Source organism: Miniopterus natalensis, chromosome 1, assembly GCF_054644295.1.
Source record: "Miniopterus natalensis isolate mMinNat1 chromosome 1, mMinNat1.hap1, whole genome shotgun sequence".
Taxonomy (NCBI): Eukaryota; Metazoa; Chordata; class Mammalia; order Chiroptera; family Miniopteridae; genus Miniopterus; species Miniopterus natalensis.
In genome coordinates, this window is record NC_142081.1 from 67,243,932 (window position 1) to 67,268,213 (window position 24,282).

Below are 24,282 nucleotides of genomic sequence, written 5' to 3' on the forward strand. Positions count from 1 at the left end.
AACAGAAGACCTGAGATCATGGAACTCCTAGAAGAAAATACCAGGGTGGGAAAAAGTAGATTTACAGTTGTGAGCACATGAGACAGTTTATCTTGTATTATTTATTAATTACTGTGTTATTTTCCATACAAACTGTAAACCTACTTTTGCCCACCCCCTATGTAGACGGTAAATTTTGTTGCATTAGTCTTGCTGACGACTGTTTGGATTTGAACAAAAAGCAAAGGCAACAAAAGCAGAAATCAACAAGTGGGACTACATCAAATTAAAAAGCACAGAAAAGGAAACCATTAACAAAATGAAAAGGCAACCAACTGAATGGGAGAGAATATTTGCAAATCATATACCTGTCAAGGATTAATATCCAAAATATACAAAGAACTCATACAACTCAACAGTAATATAACAAACGATATGATTAAAACGGGCAGAAAATCTGAACAGACATTTTCCCAAAGAAAACGTAAAGATGGCCAACAGGTACATAAGAAGATGCTCAACCTCACTAATCATCAGAGAAATGCAAATCAAAACTACAATGAGGTATTACTTCATACCTGTTAGAATGGCTATTAACAAAAAGATAAAAAATAACAAGTGTTGGCAAGGATGTAGAGAAAAGGAAACCCTTGTGCACTGTTGTAGGATTATAAATTGGTGCAGCCACTATGGAAAACAGTATGGAGGTTCCACAAAAAATTGAAAATAGAACTCCTATATGACCCAGCAATTCCACTTCTGGGTATTTATCCAAACCCCCCACAAAAACAGTAAATTGAAAAGATTTATGCGCCCTTAGGTGCAAAAATAGTCAAGATATAGAAACAACCTAAGTGTCCATCAACAGATAGATAAAGAAAATGTGGTACAGTTGCTCTTTGAGTAACATCAGTTTGAACTGCATGGGTCCACTTACATGTGGATTTTCAATAAATACTGCAAATATATTTTCCTTATGATTTCTTCATAGCATTTTCTTTTCTCTAGCTTTACTTTATTGTAAGGATATCGTATATAATACATATAATATACAAAACATGTGTTTGTTATTGGTAAGGTTTTCCGGTCAACAGTAGGCTATTAGTAAACTTTTCAGGAGTCCAAAGTTACAGGTGGATTTTCGACTTTGAGGGAAGTCAGTGCCCCTAAACCCTGTGTTATTCAAGGGTACACACACACCCCAGAATATTATTAAGGGATACAAGAAGAATGAAATCTTGCCATCTGCAACAACATGGAGGGACCATAGCGCATTATCCTCAGTGAAATAAGTTATACAGAGAGACATATACTGTATAATCTCACTTATATGTGGAATCTAACAAATCAACCAACCAACCAACCAACCAACCAACCAACCAACCAAGCTTATAGAGAGAACAGATTGGTGGCTGACATAGGTAGGGGGTGGGAAGTGGGTAAAATGGGTGAAGAGAGCCAAAAGGTACAAACTTCCAGTTATAAAATAAAGTCACAGAGATGTAATAACATATGGCAACTATAGTTAATAATACTGTATTGTATATTTGAAAGTTGCTAATAGAATAAATCTTCAAAGTTCTCATTCATCACAAGGAAAAAATCTATCTGTATGGTGACAAACGTTTACTAGACTTGTTGTGGTGAACATTTCACAATATTTAGGTTGTACACCTAAAACTAATTTTGTATATCAATTATAACTAAATTTAAAAAAAAAGAACTTTCTAAAATTCTAAAGAAGAGTAGTAAGACCATGCTTTTTTTTTAATCCTCACCTAAGGATACTTTTTCCACTGCGTTTCAGAGAGAGTAGAAGACAGAGATGAGAGAGAGAGAGAGAGAGAGAAACATCAATGTGAAAGAGACACATCAACTGGTGGCCTCCTGCACGGGCCCCAACCAGGGCTAGGAATCGAGCCTGCAACCGAGGTAAGTGCCCTTGGCTGGAACTGAACCAGAATCCTTTAGTCTGCAGTCCGATGCTCTAACCACTGAGGCAAACCGGCTGGGCAAGGCCACATTAGTTTATGAAGATTTGAACACAGAGGTCTAACCAGTCAGAAAGGTTTTTGTAAACATCGATGTAAAAACCACAATAAGCACTCACACCTAAAAGAAAAGCAGATTCAAGAACTAAATGCTACGATAATTAGAAGTTAGTAAAATCTATTTTTAGTTTGAGCACCTCAGGGATATAAAGTCACATAAACATTAATAACACTTCTGTTACATGATTTCCAAACGTTCTTTTATAAGGCGCCTCACCATGTCTTAATTCCTTTAGCAGCTCCTCTTGAAGCTGGAGCAAAAAGTTGTAATTTTCTTGAACTTCCTGAGAAGGGTCAACCATCAAAGTGCGAACAAGGTTGGAGCAGTAAGATTTGAAACGAATACCCATGGCACAAGTGATGGCCCCAAAATGCATGTGATTCTTGTCACTAGGGACCAAAGGAAGAAAGCATTTCATTGATTACCCAAACTAGGAAAGTCCTTAGTATCACTGACACACAACATCCGTACTCACTAACTTTCCCTGCTACATCTCAAAGCTAATCAGAACAAGGACCTAAACTTTTTTTTTTTTTTAAATAAACCAGTTTATAAAGGCTCTGGAGTAAAATTAGTGAACAAAATTTTAGGATAAAAATTCACTGAAAAGTGGAGTTGTATCCTAATTACGCAAAGGATATACTAAATTTTATTCATTATATTCTAATAGTGCAGTGGTGAGAAGTCACTTATCCACCAGTCCACTATGAACTCCAATATTCACTGAGTTAGTCCCTTAAGACTTGACCAGGCAAAAAAAGCATTCTTTATAGTATTTTTAAAAACTAAAATGCAAATTACATTATAGAATACCTAATAAGATTTTTATGTTTTGGAGGGGTATGTTTTGCATTTTTTGCCAGACATTTTTAGTCATTTGGAAAAAATGCTTATATTCAAATGCTCAAGTAAGAAATGAGTAACTGTGAAATAAAATAGAAATATGCATGGACTAAGACAAGAAGATAATATAGAAGGCAGATTAACAGTTATTCTGTCTCCTCCTACTTTCTGAATTCTGGAATGAGTCAAAGGAAAAATAGGTTAAAGGTTGAAATGCTCTGGCTATTGTTTTATTTTGAAGTCCTCACACTTACCTCACCACACTGAACTTGAGATTATAGTTGCCACCACTCTGAATGATAGGAGGATAACACATCTCCACAGTAGAGGGGTCTGCCCCAGCTAGGTATTTTTTCTCTTCAATGGCCTTTTCCACAGACTCAGCCAGTTTGCTGTGTCGAACTTTCTGTAAGTGTACCCAGAAGTGAAACAATACTTACTAAATGGTGGCAAAAAGGGGTGCTGCAATTTTGGATGTTATCAATGGAAGACAACATATATCCTGATATCACTTAGGGTGCTATAAAAGTCTTATGAAATGATTTATGCACCAGATGATATACTGGTATACATTCGAAGCAAACTTAGAGAATAATATGTGGAATTCACAGCTATTCAAGAAATTCTCAAGTAAAATACCGGTAAACTCAAGAAACTATAGTGGAGGCTTAGTTGTTCTGAAAGAGAGCTGGCACAATGAGACACCACCAACTTAATTATCAAAGGCAGCTAAACACATACCATAACACTACATGGTAGGGACTTATTTCTGCTTCATTAAAATAGTAAAAAGACTTTCTTCTCTCCATTTACCTCATCTGCATCAACTATTTCCATGACTCTTTCTTTGAAGAATTTGTTGAAGACCTCAGAGGTGATGCTGGCTGCTTTCTTCATTAGGTTGAGCTCCCCGTCCTCCTTTACAGCAATGGTATAGGCCACAACTGCACTGATATCTATCTGCAGTCAAAGGGGTAAGAGTTTCTAACATGCAGATATAGAATTGCTAAATAAATGCATCTCTCCCAATGTGAATATTGTAAGTGATATTAGGTTATTTAGCAAACAATTCATCAGTAGTTTACAGAATATCTAAATATTCTTTTCTTGGATTGAATAAACATCTGAAATAGCTCTTTACCACTAGGTCATTGTGTATATTTTAAGGGGCATTAAACTAATGTTCCATTTTACATGTAAATGCCCCTCTGTAGAGGTTTCTGTAAAGGCTGAAGAAAAATAGGAGATCAGGGATAAAACAAAATTTTTCTGGACAAGAGACGTTTCTAAGTAGCTGAACTATCTCCTGAATGCCCCACTCCTGAGTTTAAAGTAAAATGGCTTACTGCTCAAAGGGAATGAAAAATAGAAATGTAAATAAATGTACAGTTTTCCCATATTCTCTGCACTATCTGTTATGGAAGTTCGTCACACTTTTGCCTTAACTCTCAATTTGCTTGTTTTCAGGAGTATTCTTACTTTGTCAAAGCCTTCTTTGTTGAGGCAGTCATTCCAGCTCTTCATGAACTCTCCAGGGAATTTGTCTTTGCTGAATACTCCAATCTTCTTGCCATTCTTGCTTTCTTTAATGGCTTCAATCATTTTGTCAAAGCTGCTCTTATTACTTTCATTCTACCAGTATCACAGGACAGAGGGGTTTGTCAATTGGTTTTAAAATTAGACATCTATATTCTACTAGTAAAAAACAGGCAGAGACCAATATTCTAAACCCTGGAAAGAATAAATTCTATCCCCATGCCCTACCTACTTCTTTAGGGCAGACAGTAGCAAACCAAAAGTTAACACAAAATTTCTTGGGACATTTTTATATGCTTAAGTGAAGTGCCATGTAAGTTGACAATATCCTTTTTCCAGGAATAGCTAAGAAACTCAAACTCATAAGTGAACAATATTCTGAGAAAAAAATCTTTGTTGGGTGAGCAGTATGACAAAAACAACAACAACAACAACAAAATTTACTAAAAACTGGAACTGAGGTATATCTAAATTTCCTTAAGGACACTTGAAGTTTTTTGTTCCAATTAAGGTACTCAGATGAAAACAAACTTGTTGAAAGTATCCTCGAGAATGGACAGATAAAGTTAGTGGTCACCAGAGTTTCATAGCCCATTTCTTTTGTTGCAGAACCAATAGGGTTATTCAATATTTTTCCTCCTAACAATGAAGATATGACAAAACTCTGTAATTACAACTACCAGTTCCAATCTTCCCCTCATATTCTTTTAAATTCCTAGAAGGCATTTCTGTTCATCACTTTTAAACATTCTTTCACATTTATGACACATTCTTTATTAGTTCTCACCTTTTCTCGTATCAACAGTGTAATGGCAGGGGCTCCATTAGCATTCTCATTGCCCTTAGTGTTGGCAATCTGTTTCAAGAACTCCACTTTTTTCTTGCTGGCCATAAAAATGATTTTGTCATCACAGAAGACCATGATAGTATCAGTTAGTTCGTAACCAAAGAGCCATGTCTATGGGAAAAGACAATAATGACAATGGCATTTACAGATAAAAAAATGTATTTACATAGAAATACTTGTAAGATTATGTGGAATTAACTCCAAAATAATTAGGGGTAGGGGGGCCTGGATGTGGACAAATGAAATGAGATTGGCCAGGAGTTGACAATTTACTGAAACTAAATAATGGGTAAACCGGAATTCAATATTATTTTACCTAATTTTATATGCTTGAAGTATTCCATAACAAAGACCACCAAATCTTTTAAATAACTTGTGTTTATAGAAACTATCTTATTGTTTAGGACAGAAGTGCATAACTCAAGACAGAATAGTGCCCTAGGGAACTGTGCATTCTGCCTCCCCAAAAGATTGCTAGTTGAGTACCAATTACTCATTTCTCTCTCAAAAAGACTGGATTTTAAGCTGGGCACACTGCTCAGCATGAAGACTTATTTCCCATGCTTTCTTGCAACTAAGTATGGCCAACAGATTACATTTTGGCCAATAAATTATAAGTAGAAGTATTCTGTGGGACTTCAGGCAAGTCTTCTTAAAAAGGGAAGAAGGTCTCTCTCATTTTCTTCTCCTTCTCCATTCTTTTTCCTTGGAATGCAAATGTAATGACTGGAGGTTTAGCAATTTTTGTACCATGAGCACAGAGGCTAAACTCTACGAATGGGAGACTAGACACATGGAAAAAAAACTGGGTCCTTGAAGACTATCTAAGAGAAAAAGAAATACTTTGTGTAACCCGCTGTTTAGATTTTTTTGATATACACAGTTAAATCCATCCCAATTTATATACTTCTTTTTCCTTATTTTCTAAATCAGTGCTGTCTACTGAACTTTTTGTGAAGATGAAAATATTCTGTATCTGCTCTAATATGGTAACCAACAGAGAGTACTTGAGACTTAGGACTGAGGAATTAAAATTTTAATGTGGCTAGTGATTGTTATATTGAACAGTGCAGATGATTCAATGACTTCCAGGTCTAAGAACTGATATAACCCCTCACCTGTAAGGCAGTTGACTTGGCATAAACAATTTCTTCATCAACACCCACAGATACAACAATGGCATCGACGTTGGCATACTCATCTTCTCCTTTCTGAAAAGTAAAGAATAGGTAATTTGGTTATTTTCTTTTTACACTAGCAAAATAGGAACAGCGAATTCAGTATTTATTTATTTATTTATTTATTAAATATATCTTTATTGATTTCAGAGAGAGGAAAGGAGAGGGAGAGAGAGATAGAAACATCAATGATGAGAGAGTCACTGATTGAGCCCACAACCTGGGCATGTGCCCTGACCAGGAATCGAAGCCCGATCGCCTAGGATCCTAGGTCAACGCTCAACCGCTGAGCCATGCCTGGCCAGGCCCAGTATTTATTTAAGAAGTATATCATTTTTACCTAAAAGTCCAAGTTTAAGATACCTATTTACTTGACAACCTCACAGCCATTTATTCTATGCAACCGTCACCACAATCTAGAACATTTTCATCTCCCCAAAACAAACCCATTAGCAATCATTATCCATCTCTCTCTAGCCATAGGCAACAACGAATCTAATTTGTTTCTATGGTTTCGTCTATTCTGGACATCTCATATAAATGGAGTAATAAAACATGTGGTCTTTGGGTCTGGCTTCTTTTACTTAACTTGCTCTCAAGGTTCATCCATGTTGTAACAAGTTTCAGTACTTCTGTTGTTATGTATATACCACACTGTATCCATTCATCTATTGCTACACATCTGGGTTATTTCCAATTTTTTTTGGCAATTATAAATAATGCTGCTATGAACATTCATGTAAGTTTTTGTGTGGAGCTATTTCTGAGTATATGCCTAGGTGAGGAATAGCTGGGTCTTATGGTAACTCTGTTTAACTTTTTAAGGAACCACCAGACTGTTTTCCAAAGTGACTACACCATTTTACATTCCCAACAGCAATGTATAAGATTTCCAATTTCTTCACATGCTGACCAACATTGTTGTCTTTTTTTATCAGAGTCATTCTATAGGTGTGAAGTATCTCACTGTAGTTTTGACTTGTATTTCTCTGATGGCTAATGAGTTGGGCACCTTTTCATGTGATTACTGACCATTTGTATATCTTTTCTGAAGCGGTGCCTATTCAGATCCTTTGCTCATTCTGTAAGTGGGTTATTACTTTATTATTAAATTGCAAGAGCTCTTTTTGTATTTTAGAGATGTGTCTTATCAGATGATTTGCAAGTTTTCCTCCCAGTGGGTTCTTTTTACTTTCTTAATGCTGCCCTTTGAAGCATAAAAGTATTTAATTTTGAAGAAATCCAAATTATTTTCTTGTGCTTAAAAAAAAATTTTTAATCTTCATCCAAGGATATGTTTTAAAGAGAGGAAGGAAGAGAGGGAGAGAAACATTCATCAGTTGCCTCCCATCTGGGGACTGAAGCCTGACCAGGAATCAAACCCACAACCTTTTGGTGTGCAAGACAATACTCCAGCCAACTGAGCCACTCAGCCAGGACATTTTGTGCTTTTGATGTCACATCTAAGAAGGCTTTACCTAAACTAAGGACTTAAAAGATTCACCTGTACTTTCTCCTATAACAGTTTTATAGTTTTAGCTTATATTCAGATCTATGATTCATTTTGAATTAATTTTGTGTATGGTGTGAGAAAGGGGCTTAACTTCATTCTGTTGCATGTGGATATGCAGTTGTTATAGCACTGTAAGTTGAACTGTCTTGGTACCACTGTCAAAAATCAAATGATATAAATGTGAAGGTTTATTTCTGGATTCAATTCTATTCCATCAACCTACATATCTATTCTTATGCTAGTACCACATTGTTTTGGTTACTGCAGTTTTTAAGTAAGCTCTGAAACCGGAGTTTAAATGTGAGTCCCCTAACCATTAACAACTTTTGGACAGCACTGTAAGACCGAAGGATTGGTAATTAGTTGTGGACTATAAGGTCAAATCTCTAACTTCCCCTATAAAGTCAAGAAAAACATCTACATAAGACCCTTCTCCACATTTTAAGGATTCTAGTTGCCAAGAATCCAAATATGATAGCAACTGAGGGTTCTGTTGAATTTCTCTACTACAACAAAACACACAGCCCAAAGAAGTTACCACATAGAAACTGCATGCATTCACCCAATGATTTTCAGTGAGAAAATGTTTTTCTTCAGGTTGGTAAAGTTTTTTTTTTTTAATTAATTTTTTAAAATTTTTAAAATATATCTTTATTGATTTCAGAGAGAGAGAGGGAGAGAGAGGGATAGAAACATCAATGATGAGAGAATCATTGATCGGTTGTGAGCCCGCAACCTGGGCATGTGCCCTGACCAGGAATCGAACCCTGATCACCTGGATCCTAGGTCGACACTCAACCGCTGAGCCACGCCCGGCCGGGCCAGGTTGGTAAAGTTTTAACATTATTTCTCACTGATGATACAAAAGCAATGGTAGTTAAAACTGCTAGTTCCTTTGCATGAATCAAAGTAGTGGCATCAAACTAATTTTTCACTAAAACATGCTCATGGAAAGAAAAAAATGAAGCCAGTTTCACTAAAGAATGTATGTCTTTGATGCAGTAAAAATGATTAATATTATGAAATTCCAACCCTTGAGTATATGTTTTTTTAAAAAAATATTCTGTATAAAGACAGGGGAAGTACACACAAAGGACTTCTCTATGCACACTGAAGTATGACAGTTGTCTCAAGGAAGAGCACTCATACAATTACATGAGTAACAAGCTGAGTTAGTCATTTAAACAGACTTGAGTATCTGGCATACATTTTCTTGAAAGTGAATGAAGCGAGCCTGTTACTTCAAGGAAAATAAATGACATGTGTCTATCAATGATAAAAGCTGAGTTTTCAAGCAAATATTAAAATTTTGTACCCTCCACTGTGAACTTGACAGCTTCCCTACTTAAGACTTTTCTGATGAGATCAGTAGTGATATTAACAAGCATGGTTCTTCTATACTATATAATGAAACGTGTAACATTTAGATCTGTACAACTGAGGGAACCAATACTTTCCAAATAAGCACTGCATGATGCTACAAAGTCATCCATGCATAAAGGATCCAAGGTGCAAAACAGATCAATAACTTGAGTATAAAAAACTCACTGCTGTGGTTTCAAATTCCACATTACAACTAACTTTTAAGAGATTACCACTTCTTGAGTTTTGGTGTAGTAACAAAGAATATCAGTAGTTATCTGAACAGGTATTAAAATATCCCCCCTTTTTTAGTTGCAGGTATATATGAAGTCAGACTTTCTCTACATATTTGATACAACCTATGTGAAGAAAGGCTCTTTGGGGTCCTGAATAATTTAAGAATATAAAGGGTCCTGATATCAAAGAGTTTGAGAATCACTGAGCTATTATGATTCCTATGACATATTTTTATCAACATTAACTTTGGCATCATTCTCTCCTCCCCAAATTTTTGCTACGCACACTCCAATTCTTTAATAAACATGGACTTTGTGTCAATAATATTACTGCTATCTTGATAACCTCCCAAAATTAGTAACAGGTACTCCTCCTATATTTAATGCTCATGTGTTCTAGATATAAGAAAACACCACTGAAACTAACCAAAAAGTTCCTTTTAGTATTTTTTGATACTTGAAATCTTGGTCGAGTCAAAATTTTTCAACAAAGAAAAAGGTAACTACATGTACAAAAATTCAAAATACACAGTAATTCATTTTTAAAAGTATACAGAGTACGATCATGTGACTTAATCAGTAATAATATGGGAAAATCATCCAAAGAGAGCTTAATACAATTAAAAATAGGGAGAGAAAAAGACCCACATATTTAGCTTTTTTTTAAAAAAAATCTTCACCCGAGGATATTTTTTCCATTGCTTTTCAGAGAGTGGAAGGGAGAGAGAGAGAAACATCAATGTGAGAGAGACACATTCATTGGTTGCCTCCTGCACATGCCCTGACCAGGACCGGAGATTGAGCCTGCAACTGAGATACATGGCCTTGGTTGGAATCGAACCCAGGACTCTTCAGTCTGCAGGCCGACGCTCTAACCACTGAGAAAACCGGCTAGGCCTATTCAGCTTTTTTTCAAATAGAGAAAACAAACCCAACAAATCTCAAGGTTTTCAATTCATGTAAAATGCCTAGTTTTCCACTGCTGATTAAGAAGATAAGACGATAAATTCTAATTTCTCTTGGAACCAGTTGCTCTGACCATTTCATAAAATACTGTTGGTTGAATCTTTATAAAAACTGAGGGGCTCTAACCCCAGGAGAAATATAACACCACCAGAACCTAAGATATCTAAAGATAATGAATCTGGATAAATTGTTTTCTTAAAATGTCAATGAAAAAGATTACAATAAAACCAAATATTTTGACAGCAAAATCGGGAATAGTATTTTTTATTTGCAAACCTTATGAGGAGTATAAATACCTTATACAGATTACACTGAGAAAGTGTCTGAAACTGTGGGAGATTAAAAATAATCTGCTTGTAAAACTTACATGATAAACTATATATAATACTAAAATATTATGATTAAGTAATGTCTGGAATTTGTTTTGAAATACTGGAGTGGAGGGAGCTAGTTTAAAAAAAAAAAAAGCACCAAGGCTAGATAGCATAGCAGCCCCCTTGCCTTAGGACCAGCCTTGGAGCCAGCTCCAAATGCCAGCATTTGAGGACGGGGCTCAACTCTGTGCTGCTTAAGAGGCCCAGATTCCTATCTGATTTCTTCTGCTTAGGCTGGTTTTCAGAACTCAGACTGGAGCCCTTGTCAAATCTGGACTTGCAGCCCCTGTGCTTCCCTCTCTAGATGAATTACCTGGGCAGCAGTGACTGACCCCTGGTACACATAGCTTCTCAACATCCACCAAATCCTTTGTCTCCAAATTCTGCCACCTTCCAGTCTGTTTGGTCCATCTGACACCAAAGTCTGACTGAAACAGGTGTTTCAGATGGGAATAACAGCATTTACTGAGCAGCCACTTTCTATATGTGCCTTCTTGCATTTATTATCTGTAATCCTCACAATATGCTTCAGGTGTAGTTATGTATCATTAGATTCAAAACCTCAAATCATGCCTCAAAAATATATAGGCAATCTTCACACTAATGATTTAGGCTGGGGAAAAAAAGGTGCTGGAAGTCTAATTAAAATGCACATATTAAATTTAAAATGACTATTTGTTTTTAGGATATAATTCTTTTTAAAAAATATGTTTTTATTGATTTCAGAGAGAGGAAGGGAGAGGGAGAGACAGAAACATCAATGATGAGCGAGAGTCATTGACCTGCTGCCTCCAGCATATACCCCCCACTGGGGATTGCGCCGGCAACCCGGGATGTGCCACAGGAATCAAACTGCCACCTCCTGGTTCATAGGTAGACAGACACTCAACCACTGAGTCATGCCAGCCAGGCTGGCTATAATTCTTATAGAATAGCAGGTAAAGTTATACTTTTTCTACCATTGCTAACTTTCAGTTAACAAATCAGACAAGGAAATATGTTCATTAAGGTCCTAAAGATAAAAATTAATTCCTTTGGAAGGTTTCTGATTTTTACCTATAAGGAGACAAGGTCATTCGACAAACTTTTCAGGTAAGGTGTCAGTATTGGTGACTTCTTAAATTTACCAGAAATTTCTTTCAGCAACTGCAAGCCATAGGTATCAAGATGTTCTGTATTTAGAGAAAGTAATGTCTATCAGGTCAGATAAGGGCTTCCTCTGAAGCCAGACTGCCTGGGTTTGAATCCTTGACCCCACCACTAACATCTCTGTTTGTCTCCTTGATCATGAGTGTGTCCAAAGTGCTAACTGTAAAAAGTGCTTAGAATAGTACTTATCTCATAGTAACTACCTGTGTTTACCATTATTATTAAAGACTGAAATGACCATTTGTTAAAAATTTACTGTGTATCATACCACTACTGTTACTGATGTTAAAGGTTAGTTGTTTATTACATAATCAGTACAGAATATACACAGAACAGACTTTCTGAAAGTGTACATCCCACACAGATGATTTTATGTGATTCCAAATGTGGCTTTAAATATTCACAGAGCAAAAAAGTTACATACTTTTCAATTCTCTTTTAACACACTTGATTACATCAAGAATATATGTTTGATGGTAATCCTTAGCACCTGCTACAATTTAATGATGAAGTTGTGCTTACATTATCTTTATTTTTTGACAGCTATGTTTTATTTTTGGAAAGTGATGCAATTTTCCACTTATAGTGAAGTAACTTTTCTGAATGTGTAGGTTGAGAGTTCAATAGCCTGTAAGAGGAAAAGGACAGTGGTGAGCGGCTAAGCAGAGCTGGAGGAGCAACACCCTCAGTGTTCTACAAGTAGTTTCACTGGGAAGGTAGGGATGGTAAGTATGCATATCTCTTAGAGCCCCAGTGGGATTAGAATTATGGAGGCACCAAGTATCAAGGAAGGGGGATGAGGTATATGGTATATTGGATGAGTTCAGAGCTTAAAACAGGAGGTCTCGTCAGGCATCTTAAGAGATGGACCCCTCCAGTTCTTGGGAACCCTGAGACAACTCCTAATCTCTCCAGGACAAGACTTGCTTTTTTCTCTGAAGAAATGAACTCAGAAGGGCTCTAGCTAGACTCAAATAGGCCCAGCAGAAGGCAAGCGCTAAATGTTGGGAAATTAAATAAAAGTCTGTATTTTGAATGACAATTAGGAGCATGCCCCAAAGAAAAGAATTAGAGGATTTTTCTGTGCATTTTCATTGAATTCAGAGAAAACACTTCAATACTGACATTTGGGTGTCCTCCACAGAACGAGCCAGCCTATTCACTCTAGAGTAAACTTTACTAGTTGAGAGGCCCTGTTCATGCAGAGCTTCCAACCAGTTTCTTACTGCCTTTTTCTTTATATGCATGAGTATAGCCACACCTCATTTTGATTTTTGTGAAGTCTCCAACAGGTAAGAGAGAAAGCTAATAAACCCAGAGGAAACAGACAAGGCAGAGGACAGAAACTAAAAATTAAATAAACAATCCCATAAGAGAAATAAACAAAGTATATCCATGAAACAAGAAAAGGATAAGAAAGAACGCTTAGAAATTAAAAGCAGTTGAAATTTTTAAAATTTCAATAAAGAGTTGGAGAATAAAGTTAAAAAACAGTATCTGAAAGTCAAAAACAAAGGGATAGAAAATAAAATTGAAAGATAACAAATAAAAAAAGAGATCACTCCAGAAATGGAGAGGAGAAAATCATCTAAGAAAGATTCTAGCACTATAGGATATAAGCCAAGACTAAAAGGGCCCCCCACTTCCCAGCTCAATGTAGTAAAATTTCAAAATATAAGGAATAAAGAGATGATTCTAAATATTTCAGAGAACAGGCCACATATGGTGGAACAGAAAATAGAATCACATCAGCCTTCTCAAAAGTAACACTGTAAGCTTGAAGACTGACAGACAATAGCTTCAATCCTGAACAGAATTCTGAGTGATTTTCAACCTCAAATTTTATACCCACTGAACTGTATTATTAACAAAAAGTAGAGACAAAACTTTTAAAGATACAAGGGCTCAAGAAATACATATTTGCTATATCTTTTCTTAAGAATCTCTTAGAGAAAATGCTCTAAAAAAACACAAAAAATCAAGACATGGGCTATAGGATATAGGTGACTCAACATTAGAAAGTCCCAACGTTTAACAGGCCTGGAGAGCAACCTATACAAATAGAACAGTATAATGTAAGGTTGGAAGGGTGGGAGAGGTAGTGATGGTTGTGTTTAAAAAACAAACACAAAGTCAATAAAATATCAGAAGAGAATTTTAGAATAAAAGATTAATGAGATTATGACAGACCTACAGGAAAAAATGAGGACTAAGGACATTTGAAAAGGGAGACAAACTGAGGCAATCATTAATGCCAGGAAAAATAAAAACCACAGAGGAAAAGGAAAGGTAACTGTCCTGTTACTTCACCCAGCAGCGAAACTATTTACATAAGCATCAACAATGTAAACTGACTACTGATTTTACTAAAAATTGTGGGGGGGAAACTTATCAAGAAGGGTGAATGTCTGATAAAGCAAGTGTAATAAAATGTTAACTGTATAATCTATGTGGTGGGTAGTATTCACTGTAAAATTCTTTCACCTTTCTATATGTTTGAAATCTTTCGTAACAATGTATCAAGAAGAAATTTTAAAAGTAACAGGAGGTAGGGAAGTTAAAATAAGTGTGATAGCATAAAGAAGTCAAATTTAAACTCTAATTTACCAAAACTGTTAACATCAAAAATTGATAAATCACTAACTAGCAGTATATAGATATTATTTCAAAATATATAAGAGAAGAACTAAAAGTGGTTGCTTCTGGGGCAGGTGACTTTTTTTAAGGCTGTTAGATCTGGTTTTTTAAAACCTATGTATGTAGCCGGGCCAGGGTAGGTAGCTCAGCAGTTGAGCACCGATCTATGATCTAGGAGATCAAGGTTTAATTCCTGGTCAGGGCACATGCCCAGGTTTCAGGCTCAATCCCCAGGAGGGGGTGTGCAGGAGGCAGCTGATCAATGACTCTCATCACTGATGTTTCTATTTCTCTCTCTGAAATCAATAGAATATATTTTTTAAAAACCCCTAGGTATGTATTACTTGATTAAAGTAATTTTTATTTTTTTTTATTTTTTAATCCTCACCTGAGGATATTTTTTCCATTGCTTTTCAGAGGGGGGGGGAGGGGAGAAGGGGATAGGGAGGGAGAGAGAGGGAGAAAAAGAGAGAGAGAGAGATCGATGTGAGAGAGACACATCAATTGGTTGCCTCCCACAGGGGCCTTTGATTGAGCCTGCAACTGAGGTATGTGCCCTTGGCTGGAATCAAACCCGGGACCCTTCAGTCTGAGGGCCAAAGCTCTAACCATTGAGCAAAACCGGCCAGGGCAATTAAAAGTTTTAAGGTGCAAGGTAAACAATATAGGTGGTAAAGAATCAGCAAAAATTGTAAAGGTAGTATCTGAATGATAAAAGTTGGGGAAATACTGCAGAGCACAGGAGTAACTACCTTCCTTTGAACCAACTGGGTGCTGCATTAAAAGAGGAAACATTTTTGAAGTTTCTGGTTATAGCTAGAATACCCACATAATTTACCATCCAAACCAGACAATTTGAAAATAAAAGGGTGCACCATTAATAATTACACAGGAACAAAAGGTAAACAGTTTCAGGAAAGGCAGGATCAACGGTTACCCTAAGTATATGGCAGTCTGGGTAAAAATCTTTTTAAACCAAGAAAGGGAGGCATGAAAGCTCAGAAATCATCAACGTCATTCACTGGATGCCTATAACATGCCAGGCACTAACTGTACTTGGTAATATGGATAAAAAAAACCAAACATAAAAAGTAGATAACCAGAATAGTCTATAAAAGTTGAGTAAGCAAAAATAAACGAATCCCAATCTGTCCAGGCATTTACTTCCTTTTTTATTCCTCTTACTCAAAAGACCAAAGCATCATTTAAACCTTTCCCTATCTCCCTCCAGAGAGAAAGAAACCATAAAGAACTGAGATGAACATTATCTTCCTGAAAGTAGTATGGGAATTGCCTATATTTCTTAAGCCACAGAAGATAACCGACTAGTCTTGGAGAGCAATCCAGAGCAAAAAATTTGTCCATGACAAAAATCAGCAAAGAGCCAAAGAGTGGCACTCAGGAGAAGCACTGACATAATAGTTTAGTTTTCTCCAAGGGCACAAATTTTCTTTTTAGGGTTGGAGCCACCCACTACCTCGATCCTGACAGGCAGAGCCACATGAATGAATGCATTGGATCAGCATTCCTTTTGAAAACAGCTGTTATTCTGACATTTTACAGAATTCTTTCGGGATAAAAGGCAGATAACTGAAGTAAAGGTTCACTCATAGCAGGATGTCTTAATAGGTGGGTCTCAAATGAGTTATAGTTGTGCCTGGATATTGTATTCCTCAGCTCTCAAAGCAGCTAAGACCCCAGAATGGTGGGAACCCCCTTCCTTGTACCCCATGCAGTACTATTCCCATTACTTGGGTTAAAAATAATCACAATCATGAAAAAGCTGGTAAGTCTCAAATAAAGACCCAGTAAGTATTAAGAGGACCGAGGAGAAGCCCACAGCCCCTCTCATGACCCACCACTACCACCTGCAGTTTCCTAATGCAGAAATACAAAGGGGCCACAAACCCTTTCTGCTCATAGCAGTTCTAATTTAAAAACAAGAGGCAGGACTGGACCAGAGTCAAACATCCAAGAGTCATAAAACAGTAAGTTCTAGTCACTATGGAGGTCTCCTGTTTGATTTTTGGCTGAGCCTATTTTCTCAGGCATGATGTTTAATGTTTTAAAATTTTCTACTCAAACAATTAAAAGTGTGATACTGCAATTGTTTTTAGGACATGTTATGAAAACTGTAAGAAATAATATATCTTATTTGCAGTAGCCCCACAATATGTACCTAAACCAAACTCAACTTGCAGATAAGTGAGATCAGGAGCCACATTAGCTGCCACTCTTGTTTTTTAAAAAGGGATGGGGGGTAGTACCGTTCTGGTTTTCTCCAATTCTATGTAGTTGTAGAGTTTGATCCATTTTGTGTTAGCCTGTGCAACCACACAGTTCTGAAAGACTTAAGCTTAAAGGTATCTAAGACTAAAAAGTAGATGTGGAGCCCAAACTAATTTTTTAGTTATTTTTTGTCATAACAGACTAGATTTGAAGATGGGAGTTGACAACACAAGACTTGGGAGTTACATAGTTAACTTCAAGTTCTTCTCTTATTTCAATGCCAGTTTTCTTATTAAAGGAAAAAGTGTAAAAGAAAAACAAGTATAGCATGCACCTATATATTTCACTATTTTTCTGCACAGCTAAGAGGATAAGCAACCAGAAATTACTCCAGAAAACCACGATCTATGCGTAAGCAGATCAGAATGAAAGCACTCTACTGGAAAGACTGTGCATACAGAAATAAAGTCTACAGGTGGGTTCTGGGCATAGTTATTAAAAATTATAAAAAAGAAAGTCCATTCAAATAAGATTTTTATAATAATTAGTCACAAATTTTGCTAATCAGTAATTTTTATGACTTGGCTCAACTTTATAACGCCAGGGTCTTATCAACATCTAACATTCCCCCTTCAAATGATGTCATTAAGTTAAATAGGAGGGCAAACATAAATTTTAAATATTTTTTAGAAACTAAAAGAGGGGGGCAATAAATGTATTTTCATGAATTTAAATACTGTCATTTGAGATTAAGTTTGCCAATTTGTCTTCAGGCCCCAAGTTTTTTCTAGTTTCATGCTCTATATTTAATTATCACGTAGGGGAATGATGATCTCTAAATTAATCTGAGCTTTTATGATGGTTTAGAGAGGATAATTTGATAAACTGAATCACCGAGAATAGAAACAACCTCCACATCAAATGTGTATAATTTTGGGGTCTATGGGTGGAAGAGATGGCTTCTGATTATTACCAGCACATTAGCACATATTAACCTTTTATAAATTTGGGGGCTTTTAGAGTTTTTCTGACATGCATCATGTTCAAATTTTAAAATGTGACAGTGAGAGAAGCTGTAAAAACATTTGTTAAAAACTGATAAAAATTTTTAAAAATAAAATTTATGTTCAGGACTTGTCTAGCATGTAGAGTCCTTACTTTTGCTTTTCATAAAATGCAACTGAGACTCCACTTTATTTTCAATTATCTAATGCATTTATCCTCAAAAGAAACATGCACAGGAACCTTTAATGTGAATGACAGGGAAATGACCAATTTTAAGAGCGTGGTTTTTGGTAGAGGATCAATTTGAAAGGTAACTTACAATGCTGAAATCAGAATTGAACATTTTTTGTCAGGACGTTTTTCAGGTTTTAAAAAGTCTTTATTAGCTTATCTTCCCTGGATAAGAGAGTTCAGAGGCCAGACTTAAGCTAGACAGTTCAGGTTGCACCACAGGATGTAACCAAATGTTTGAACTGACAAATTACTATCATAAGAATAAATTTTAACAGTGCACGTTTTTCAAGCAACAAAATTGCCCAATCTTTAAAAGACTGGGAATTGCAACAGCTTTTTTTCTGTACACGTGCCCCCGAGACTCTACCAAGAAGGAAAACTAATCAGGTTTCATGCATCACATCGTTTTTTGTATTACTAATGCTTGCAGGTTTTCAGCGTTTTCTGTTACCCACGGCAGGGCCTAGAACATAAGGTGGTTGCGCGTGAACAGTATTTAACTCTAGCAAAAGCCCCGCAAAGAATAAACGCGAAGAGTCCGATTCACATCGTGCTAGACCCTCCGTCCATCCTTTACGAAGATGGTTGTAATTCTGGCGGGACCTAGGCAGAATACTCGGGTTCTGGAAGGACAGAGCGAGTGCGTGGGTGTGTGTGAACAGTGCAGGAGGGGGCAGCAAGACGGGATCACCGAGTGGGAGGGAATGATGATGCATGCCTCTTCTAGGGCGGGAAGGGACTACGAGAGGTGGCTGTTATGCATGACCGGGGCCGGCACGCGGAGAAGATGGTGGTGGCCGCAGCGCAGGGTGATAGCGGGGGGGATTCCCTGTAAGGGGAGGCGCTCGAGACCTCCTGCGGTGAATGATCCTGGAGCAACGAAAGGGGCGCGACACTGAAACCGGGAATTCTCGACGGAAAGGAAAAAAAGGGCGCCGAGAAATGGGGTTATTATGGGATGTACGAGAGGGGCTCCCTAGGGAAAATTACGGGATCTGTCTCACCCGCCAATTGCTGTACAGTCTCTTCACTCGCCGGTAATAAGCATCTTTATCCAGAGTCACAGCCATAGCCACAGACGCCGCTCCTCCTCGGGTCCCGAGAATCACGCGAGGTCCCGGTTCCACCACCCGCTCTCGGCCCGGAATCCCGCACTCTCCCAATGACCCGGAAGTATCGACCTCAAATATGCCCTTTCCGCTTCCGGGTCCCGAAAGCTCAGGGTTTTGCTTTTTTTTTAAAATCCTCCCTCGGGAGGTTAGTGGCTAGAAGGAAGCGTGGGGAAATCAAAATGTGGTCTAGATTTTCGCGGGGTTTTCTTGTTAACTTAGTAACAACCGCACGCGAGTCGACGTCATCACGTGACGCTCTGCCTCCGCCCTTACTCTCTGCAGGACCGTAGTTTCCAGCAGCTCCGAGTTCTTGCCGAGACAGCAGAGGCTGGGAAATACGAAGGGGGCGGGAGGCCTGACCTGCAGGGCCCGCCCTTCACAAGCTGCCGCGCGCGGGTGCAACGGCCCCACCCATTGGCAAAGGAAGGGGAAGCAGAAAGAGCGGGATCTGGCGTGGGGTGGGAGTGGGGAGACTACAGCGTAACTTGGCACGTTTCCCTCCTAGAAATGGTTGGGAAGCAAAAGCCTCTGCTGCTCCAGGGCGAGAATAATCCTGCGTCAGGGGCTCCGCGTAGACAGGGAGAGCTCAAACTAGGGAGAGGGAGCCCATCCTCCCAATAAAACTACTACCCAAGTTATGGGGGAAGGACTTCGCCTTAGGAAGGGAAATAAAATGCCCAGGTTTCATCTGAGCGCTGGAACGGTAGGGGAAGGGTTATAAGAAACGAAGGGCTTGAGAAGATTCAACCCCGTACATGGGGCCCAAATGGTGACATCCTCTTGCCAGTCTCCTTGACACAAAGTGATACAATTTAAGGCTACCCTAAAGCACGATTATTCAGTTAATTTGAAACAAAATGTTTGTGGTTATTGCCGAATTCTTCCTTCTCATCTCTTCTCAGAACTTGGGAGTTTGAATCTGGAACATTTTGCCTACTATCTGGCTTAAATCCCTTGCCTTTAGCAAACTGGACAGCCTACACTTACATGTATCCTTTAATGGAGTACAAATGACTTCGCCCTATCCAAGTTAACTTTGCATGAACAGTGATGAACTTTTGGAAACTGGTGCTGAAATTACCCATCATGAACAGCAATTCTTAAAATATTTATATTGGATTTGAGCAGATGTAGAACAAGGGAAGAGTGGGAAAGGATTAACTTAAATTTATTAATGCCAAGGGAAGGAAGGTAACAGTTCCTGACCCTCCCACTGTATCCACAGTTCGGCCAGAAACGGCTCTGCCAGAGGCTGGGCCAGCGCTACATAGTCTGTGGTTAATGGAGGTGTCTAGGGAGGGGTGAGCGCCTCAGCTGCTCTAGTCTCCTTTCCTTCCCCAGAAAAGAGGAAGTGGTCATGTATTATTTAAGGAGTTCCCCTGCCCACCCAATCCGCTCAAATTTGGAAGCAATCAGGTACAAGTTTTCTTTCCTTTTCACCTCCTGGAGTGGGAGTCTTGGGTTTCCCCACATCTCCCCTGCCCCTCCCACTTTTCCATAGTCCAAGGGCCAGAGTAAATGAAAATACAGCAGCCACCCAAGCAATGGGGACCAAGCTGAGGCTTCAGTCATCCGCATCGTCGCTGGAGTCTGAGTTGGCTGGCATCATAGGATCATCAATGAGTGAGAAGTCCCTTTCTGAGCTATCATAGCCCTGAGATAAATCATCCTCGTCATCTTCATCCTCATCGTCCTCATCTTCCTCAGGTTGCAGTGGTGGCAACCTCAAGGCAGTACCAGAGGTGGTAGTGGCTGGTGAAGAAGGGTAACCAGTGGCTCTCAGGCTTGGATGGTGATGGTGATGATGGTGGGGGTGGGGGTGGGGGTGGTGGTGGTGATGAAGCATGGTGCTGGAGTCTACATGAGGGGATGATGCTGCACCACCCATCACAAACGGCATAAAAGGCAAAGATGCAGAAGTGGCACTGCTATGACCCAGAGATGACACAGAATGCAGGCCACTACTGCTGTGCTGGAAGGTATTGTGCAGAGATAGGGAGCCAGTGCCTCCACCCTGCATCAGGGCCATCATCTTAGAAAGGTCTGGTCGCATCCTACGGGCTCGCTTCTTACTGTTGTCTGGTGCAATAGGCCCTGGCAAAACCCGGTTGAACACAGTTTCAGCATGGTGACCCTGGGAGGAAGGAACAGATAGTAAAGAATGTAAAGATAGTAAAAGAATGAAAGAAAAAAAATGAAACAAGTAAATAGAGTCCTAGGAGCAAATGCTGGAAGTAGCTGGTTGAAGCATTCTGATGCTAAGATCAACAGTACTTATGTGAACCAGAGTTCTGCTTTTTTTTGCTACACTGTGCTTTTTACTCTGGCCAACTATTTCACAAATGCTTACCTTTGTTAATGAGGTGCCTGAGTAAGACAATGAATGAATCAGTACTTGCACAGTATACTTGACTGACAGCAGGTTGTTCACATGATCTTACCATGTGAAGTGCCTCTGTATTGATATTTACAATACTTTCCTTCATTATTGAATTAGAGTGGGTAAACAGAAGAGAGGTTGTATTACACTTTTGGATGTCTAGAACACCAAAAAGATTGTGGTTAGCTCCTCACCAAATTTAAAAAGTTTTTGACAATGATAAAAAAGTATGTATATGCTGAATTTTAAGTTGCTTCTTCTAGATGTTCTGACTACAAATATTGGTTAAGTTCACTGATGCTGGAAATTAGTACTTTAGTGCCTCTGCTTTGTTAGACATACGAGTAATACTGGGTAAACGGGCATTAAATTCAGATGCTTGGTACCTGTGTCTCTGGACATTGCTCAGTCTAAGCCTAGCATCTGACATGAGAATATACCTTTCTATCTTACAAAAACAAACATCTCAAAACTCTATTTGTAAAGACTTTAAAATATTATAGCACCTAAACTGTACGTCCCAGTAATAAAGTATGTAGTGCTAGACACGCCAATCAATTCTATATTAAGAATTCTGTACTAGTCATGATTTTCTGTGATTTCCTATGATCCTTTCTTTCTTAGAGTTATCAACTGACTATAAAGAATGAGCAAAAGTACTTGAGGTAAAAATAGGTAATACTATTTTTAGGAGTAAAGGAGGAAAAGTCTTTTTTACAGGCTGCTCTATAATGATAAATTCAAGACAGAGAAGATACCAGCCTTCTAGCCATCAGCCTCCCATATCAACCGTTCTGCTTATTACCCATTTGGTCCCATGGAGACTAAGAGGGAAAATTAAAACATTCCATATTTTATAATGAAATATAAAATACTTACATGAAACAATATATGAAACCACTTTCACCAATATAAAATAAGCCTCATAAATTCATATCTCAAATAAATATGTATTACGTGCAAAATAATGTTTTCAGAATTTGTTGAGTACAAAAGATACTGTTCATTTGGAAACCAATTTTGTTAAAAGAGAAATCATGTAAAAAGATGTATATAAAAGATCAAATGAGTAATGATTAGATAAAATGAGTATATAAAAGTGCTAATCCATTCCATTATAAATGACTGCTTAGCAAACCAAACTATGATTTATATATGTTTGAAAAATACAACTATTGCCCAAAGTAAGTAAAACATAGCCAAGAGAAACTTTTGCAGTTATATGTTGGTAGAAAGGATTATGGGATATTAATCTACCAGATCTATAGCCATGATAAAACATATATACCTGAAAAAAAATAACCTGACCAAAACTGTTACAATAAACTATAAAACATGAATTCCTGTCCTTTTTCCATTATTGGCATATTATTAGTGATTCTCAACCCAAACCCCATGACTGTTTTCCTTAGTAGGCCTCCAAGTCACGTCTAAGACATATAGACTCGCCCGGCCGGGCATGGCTCAGTGGTTGAGAGTCGACCTGGTATCCAGGCGATCGGGGTTCGATTCCCAGTCAGGGCACATTCCTGGGTTGCGGGCTCAATCAATGAGTCTCTTATCATTTATGTTTCTCTCTCTCCCTCTCCTTTCCTCTCTCTACAATCAATAAAGATATATTTAAAAATAAAATACGCCTGGCCAGGTGTGGCTCAGCAGTTGAGCATCCACCTAGGATCCAGGCGACTGGGGTTTGATTCCCAGTCAGGGCACATGCCCGGGTTGTGGGCTTGATCCCCAGTCGGGGGAGTGCAGGAGGCAGCCGATCAATGACTCTCTCATCACTGATGTTTCTATCTATCTCTCTCCTTCTCCTTTCCTCTCTCTGAAAAAAATAAAGATATATTTAAAATAAATAAATAAAAATAAAATAAAATATATAGAATCATAAACTTTTAGAAATTATCTGCTCCAAACCCCTTTTCAGGATGTGCACACTGAAAAAGTTAAAGGATTTGCCAAAAACCCCTTAGTAGAAGAGTAGGATAAGGACTAGAATGTTCTAACACATCTTACTAATTCTTATCTTTTAATATGCTTAAAGTGCTGAAATTAATTTTTAGAATTTTATGCTCTTCTAGAGATGACAATAAAAATACCAATAAAAATACTCGGGCTTCCTTATTGGTGAAGACACATTTTCTCAAACATATATTGGAAAAAGAATAAATAGCATTAAAAAATTTCTCCAGTCACATCTAGTGTGGGAACAGAGCGGTAATGCCTCAGTATCACCTACCTTTTTTCCATTCCTAGAGTTGGCGGTCTGTACTGGTTCCACTCCCAAACAGTTCAATTCTACCTTATTGTTTTTTTTACATCTCTGCCACTTCTGTTTTCTGCGATCCTCCATATACTGCAATAGAAAAGTATGAGTTACCCTAGAGGAATAAAAATCTTCTCTGGAGTAATTACTAAGGTATTAATGCCTGACAATAAGTGTGACAATAAGTACTTATTGCATGGATAAACAGAAGATTAGTCCTAGTGGAAAACAAACAGCTCTCTCCAAAAATTTTAGGTGGTTATATAATAGCTGAAGAGCAAATATTTGCCTAGCAATTTAACAGGTGCTTTAACATTATTTTGATCCTCACAACCCTGTAAAATAGGATGGCTGGTAGGTACTACTAGTCTAATTTTGCAGATG

At 38.0% G+C, this 24,282-nt stretch overlaps 2 protein-coding genes across 8 annotated transcripts in view; both read right to left on the bottom strand.

Annotated features, from left to right (window-relative positions):
* The window catches only part of SUPT16H (SPT16 homolog, facilitates chromatin remodeling subunit), a 39,768-nt gene extending 20,484 nt beyond the window's left edge, over positions 1-19,284 (bottom strand). Inside the window, exons 1-7 of the mRNA XM_016199607.2 lie at positions 19,145-19,284; positions 6,376-6,468; positions 5,198-5,368; positions 4,354-4,506; positions 3,688-3,834; positions 3,129-3,280; positions 2,248-2,420 (exon numbers count right to left, since the gene is read on the bottom strand). Of these exons, the coding sequence (XP_016055093.1) occupies positions 2,248-2,420; positions 3,129-3,280; positions 3,688-3,834; positions 4,354-4,506; positions 5,198-5,368; positions 6,376-6,468; positions 19,145-19,210 (955 nt within the window). The 5' untranslated portion in view covers positions 19,211-19,284. The remainder of the gene's footprint in view (positions 1-2,247; positions 2,421-3,128; positions 3,281-3,687; positions 3,835-4,353; positions 4,507-5,197; positions 5,369-6,375; positions 6,469-19,144) is intronic.
* A 1,120-nt stretch (positions 19,285-20,404) lies between these two features.
* CHD8 (chromodomain helicase DNA binding protein 8) overlaps positions 20,405-24,282 on the bottom strand; it is a 58,797-nt gene continuing 54,919 nt past the window's right edge. For all 7 annotated transcript variants that reach the window (XM_087822745.1, XM_087822750.1, XM_087822753.1 and 4 more), the window contains 2 exons: positions 23,872-23,988; positions 20,405-21,386 (listed from right to left, as the gene is read on the bottom strand). In XM_087822745.1, coding sequence (XP_087678871.1) covers positions 20,817-21,386; positions 23,872-23,988 — 687 coding nt within the window. In that variant the 3' untranslated portion in view covers positions 20,405-20,816. The remainder of the gene's footprint in view (positions 21,387-23,871; positions 23,989-24,282) is intronic.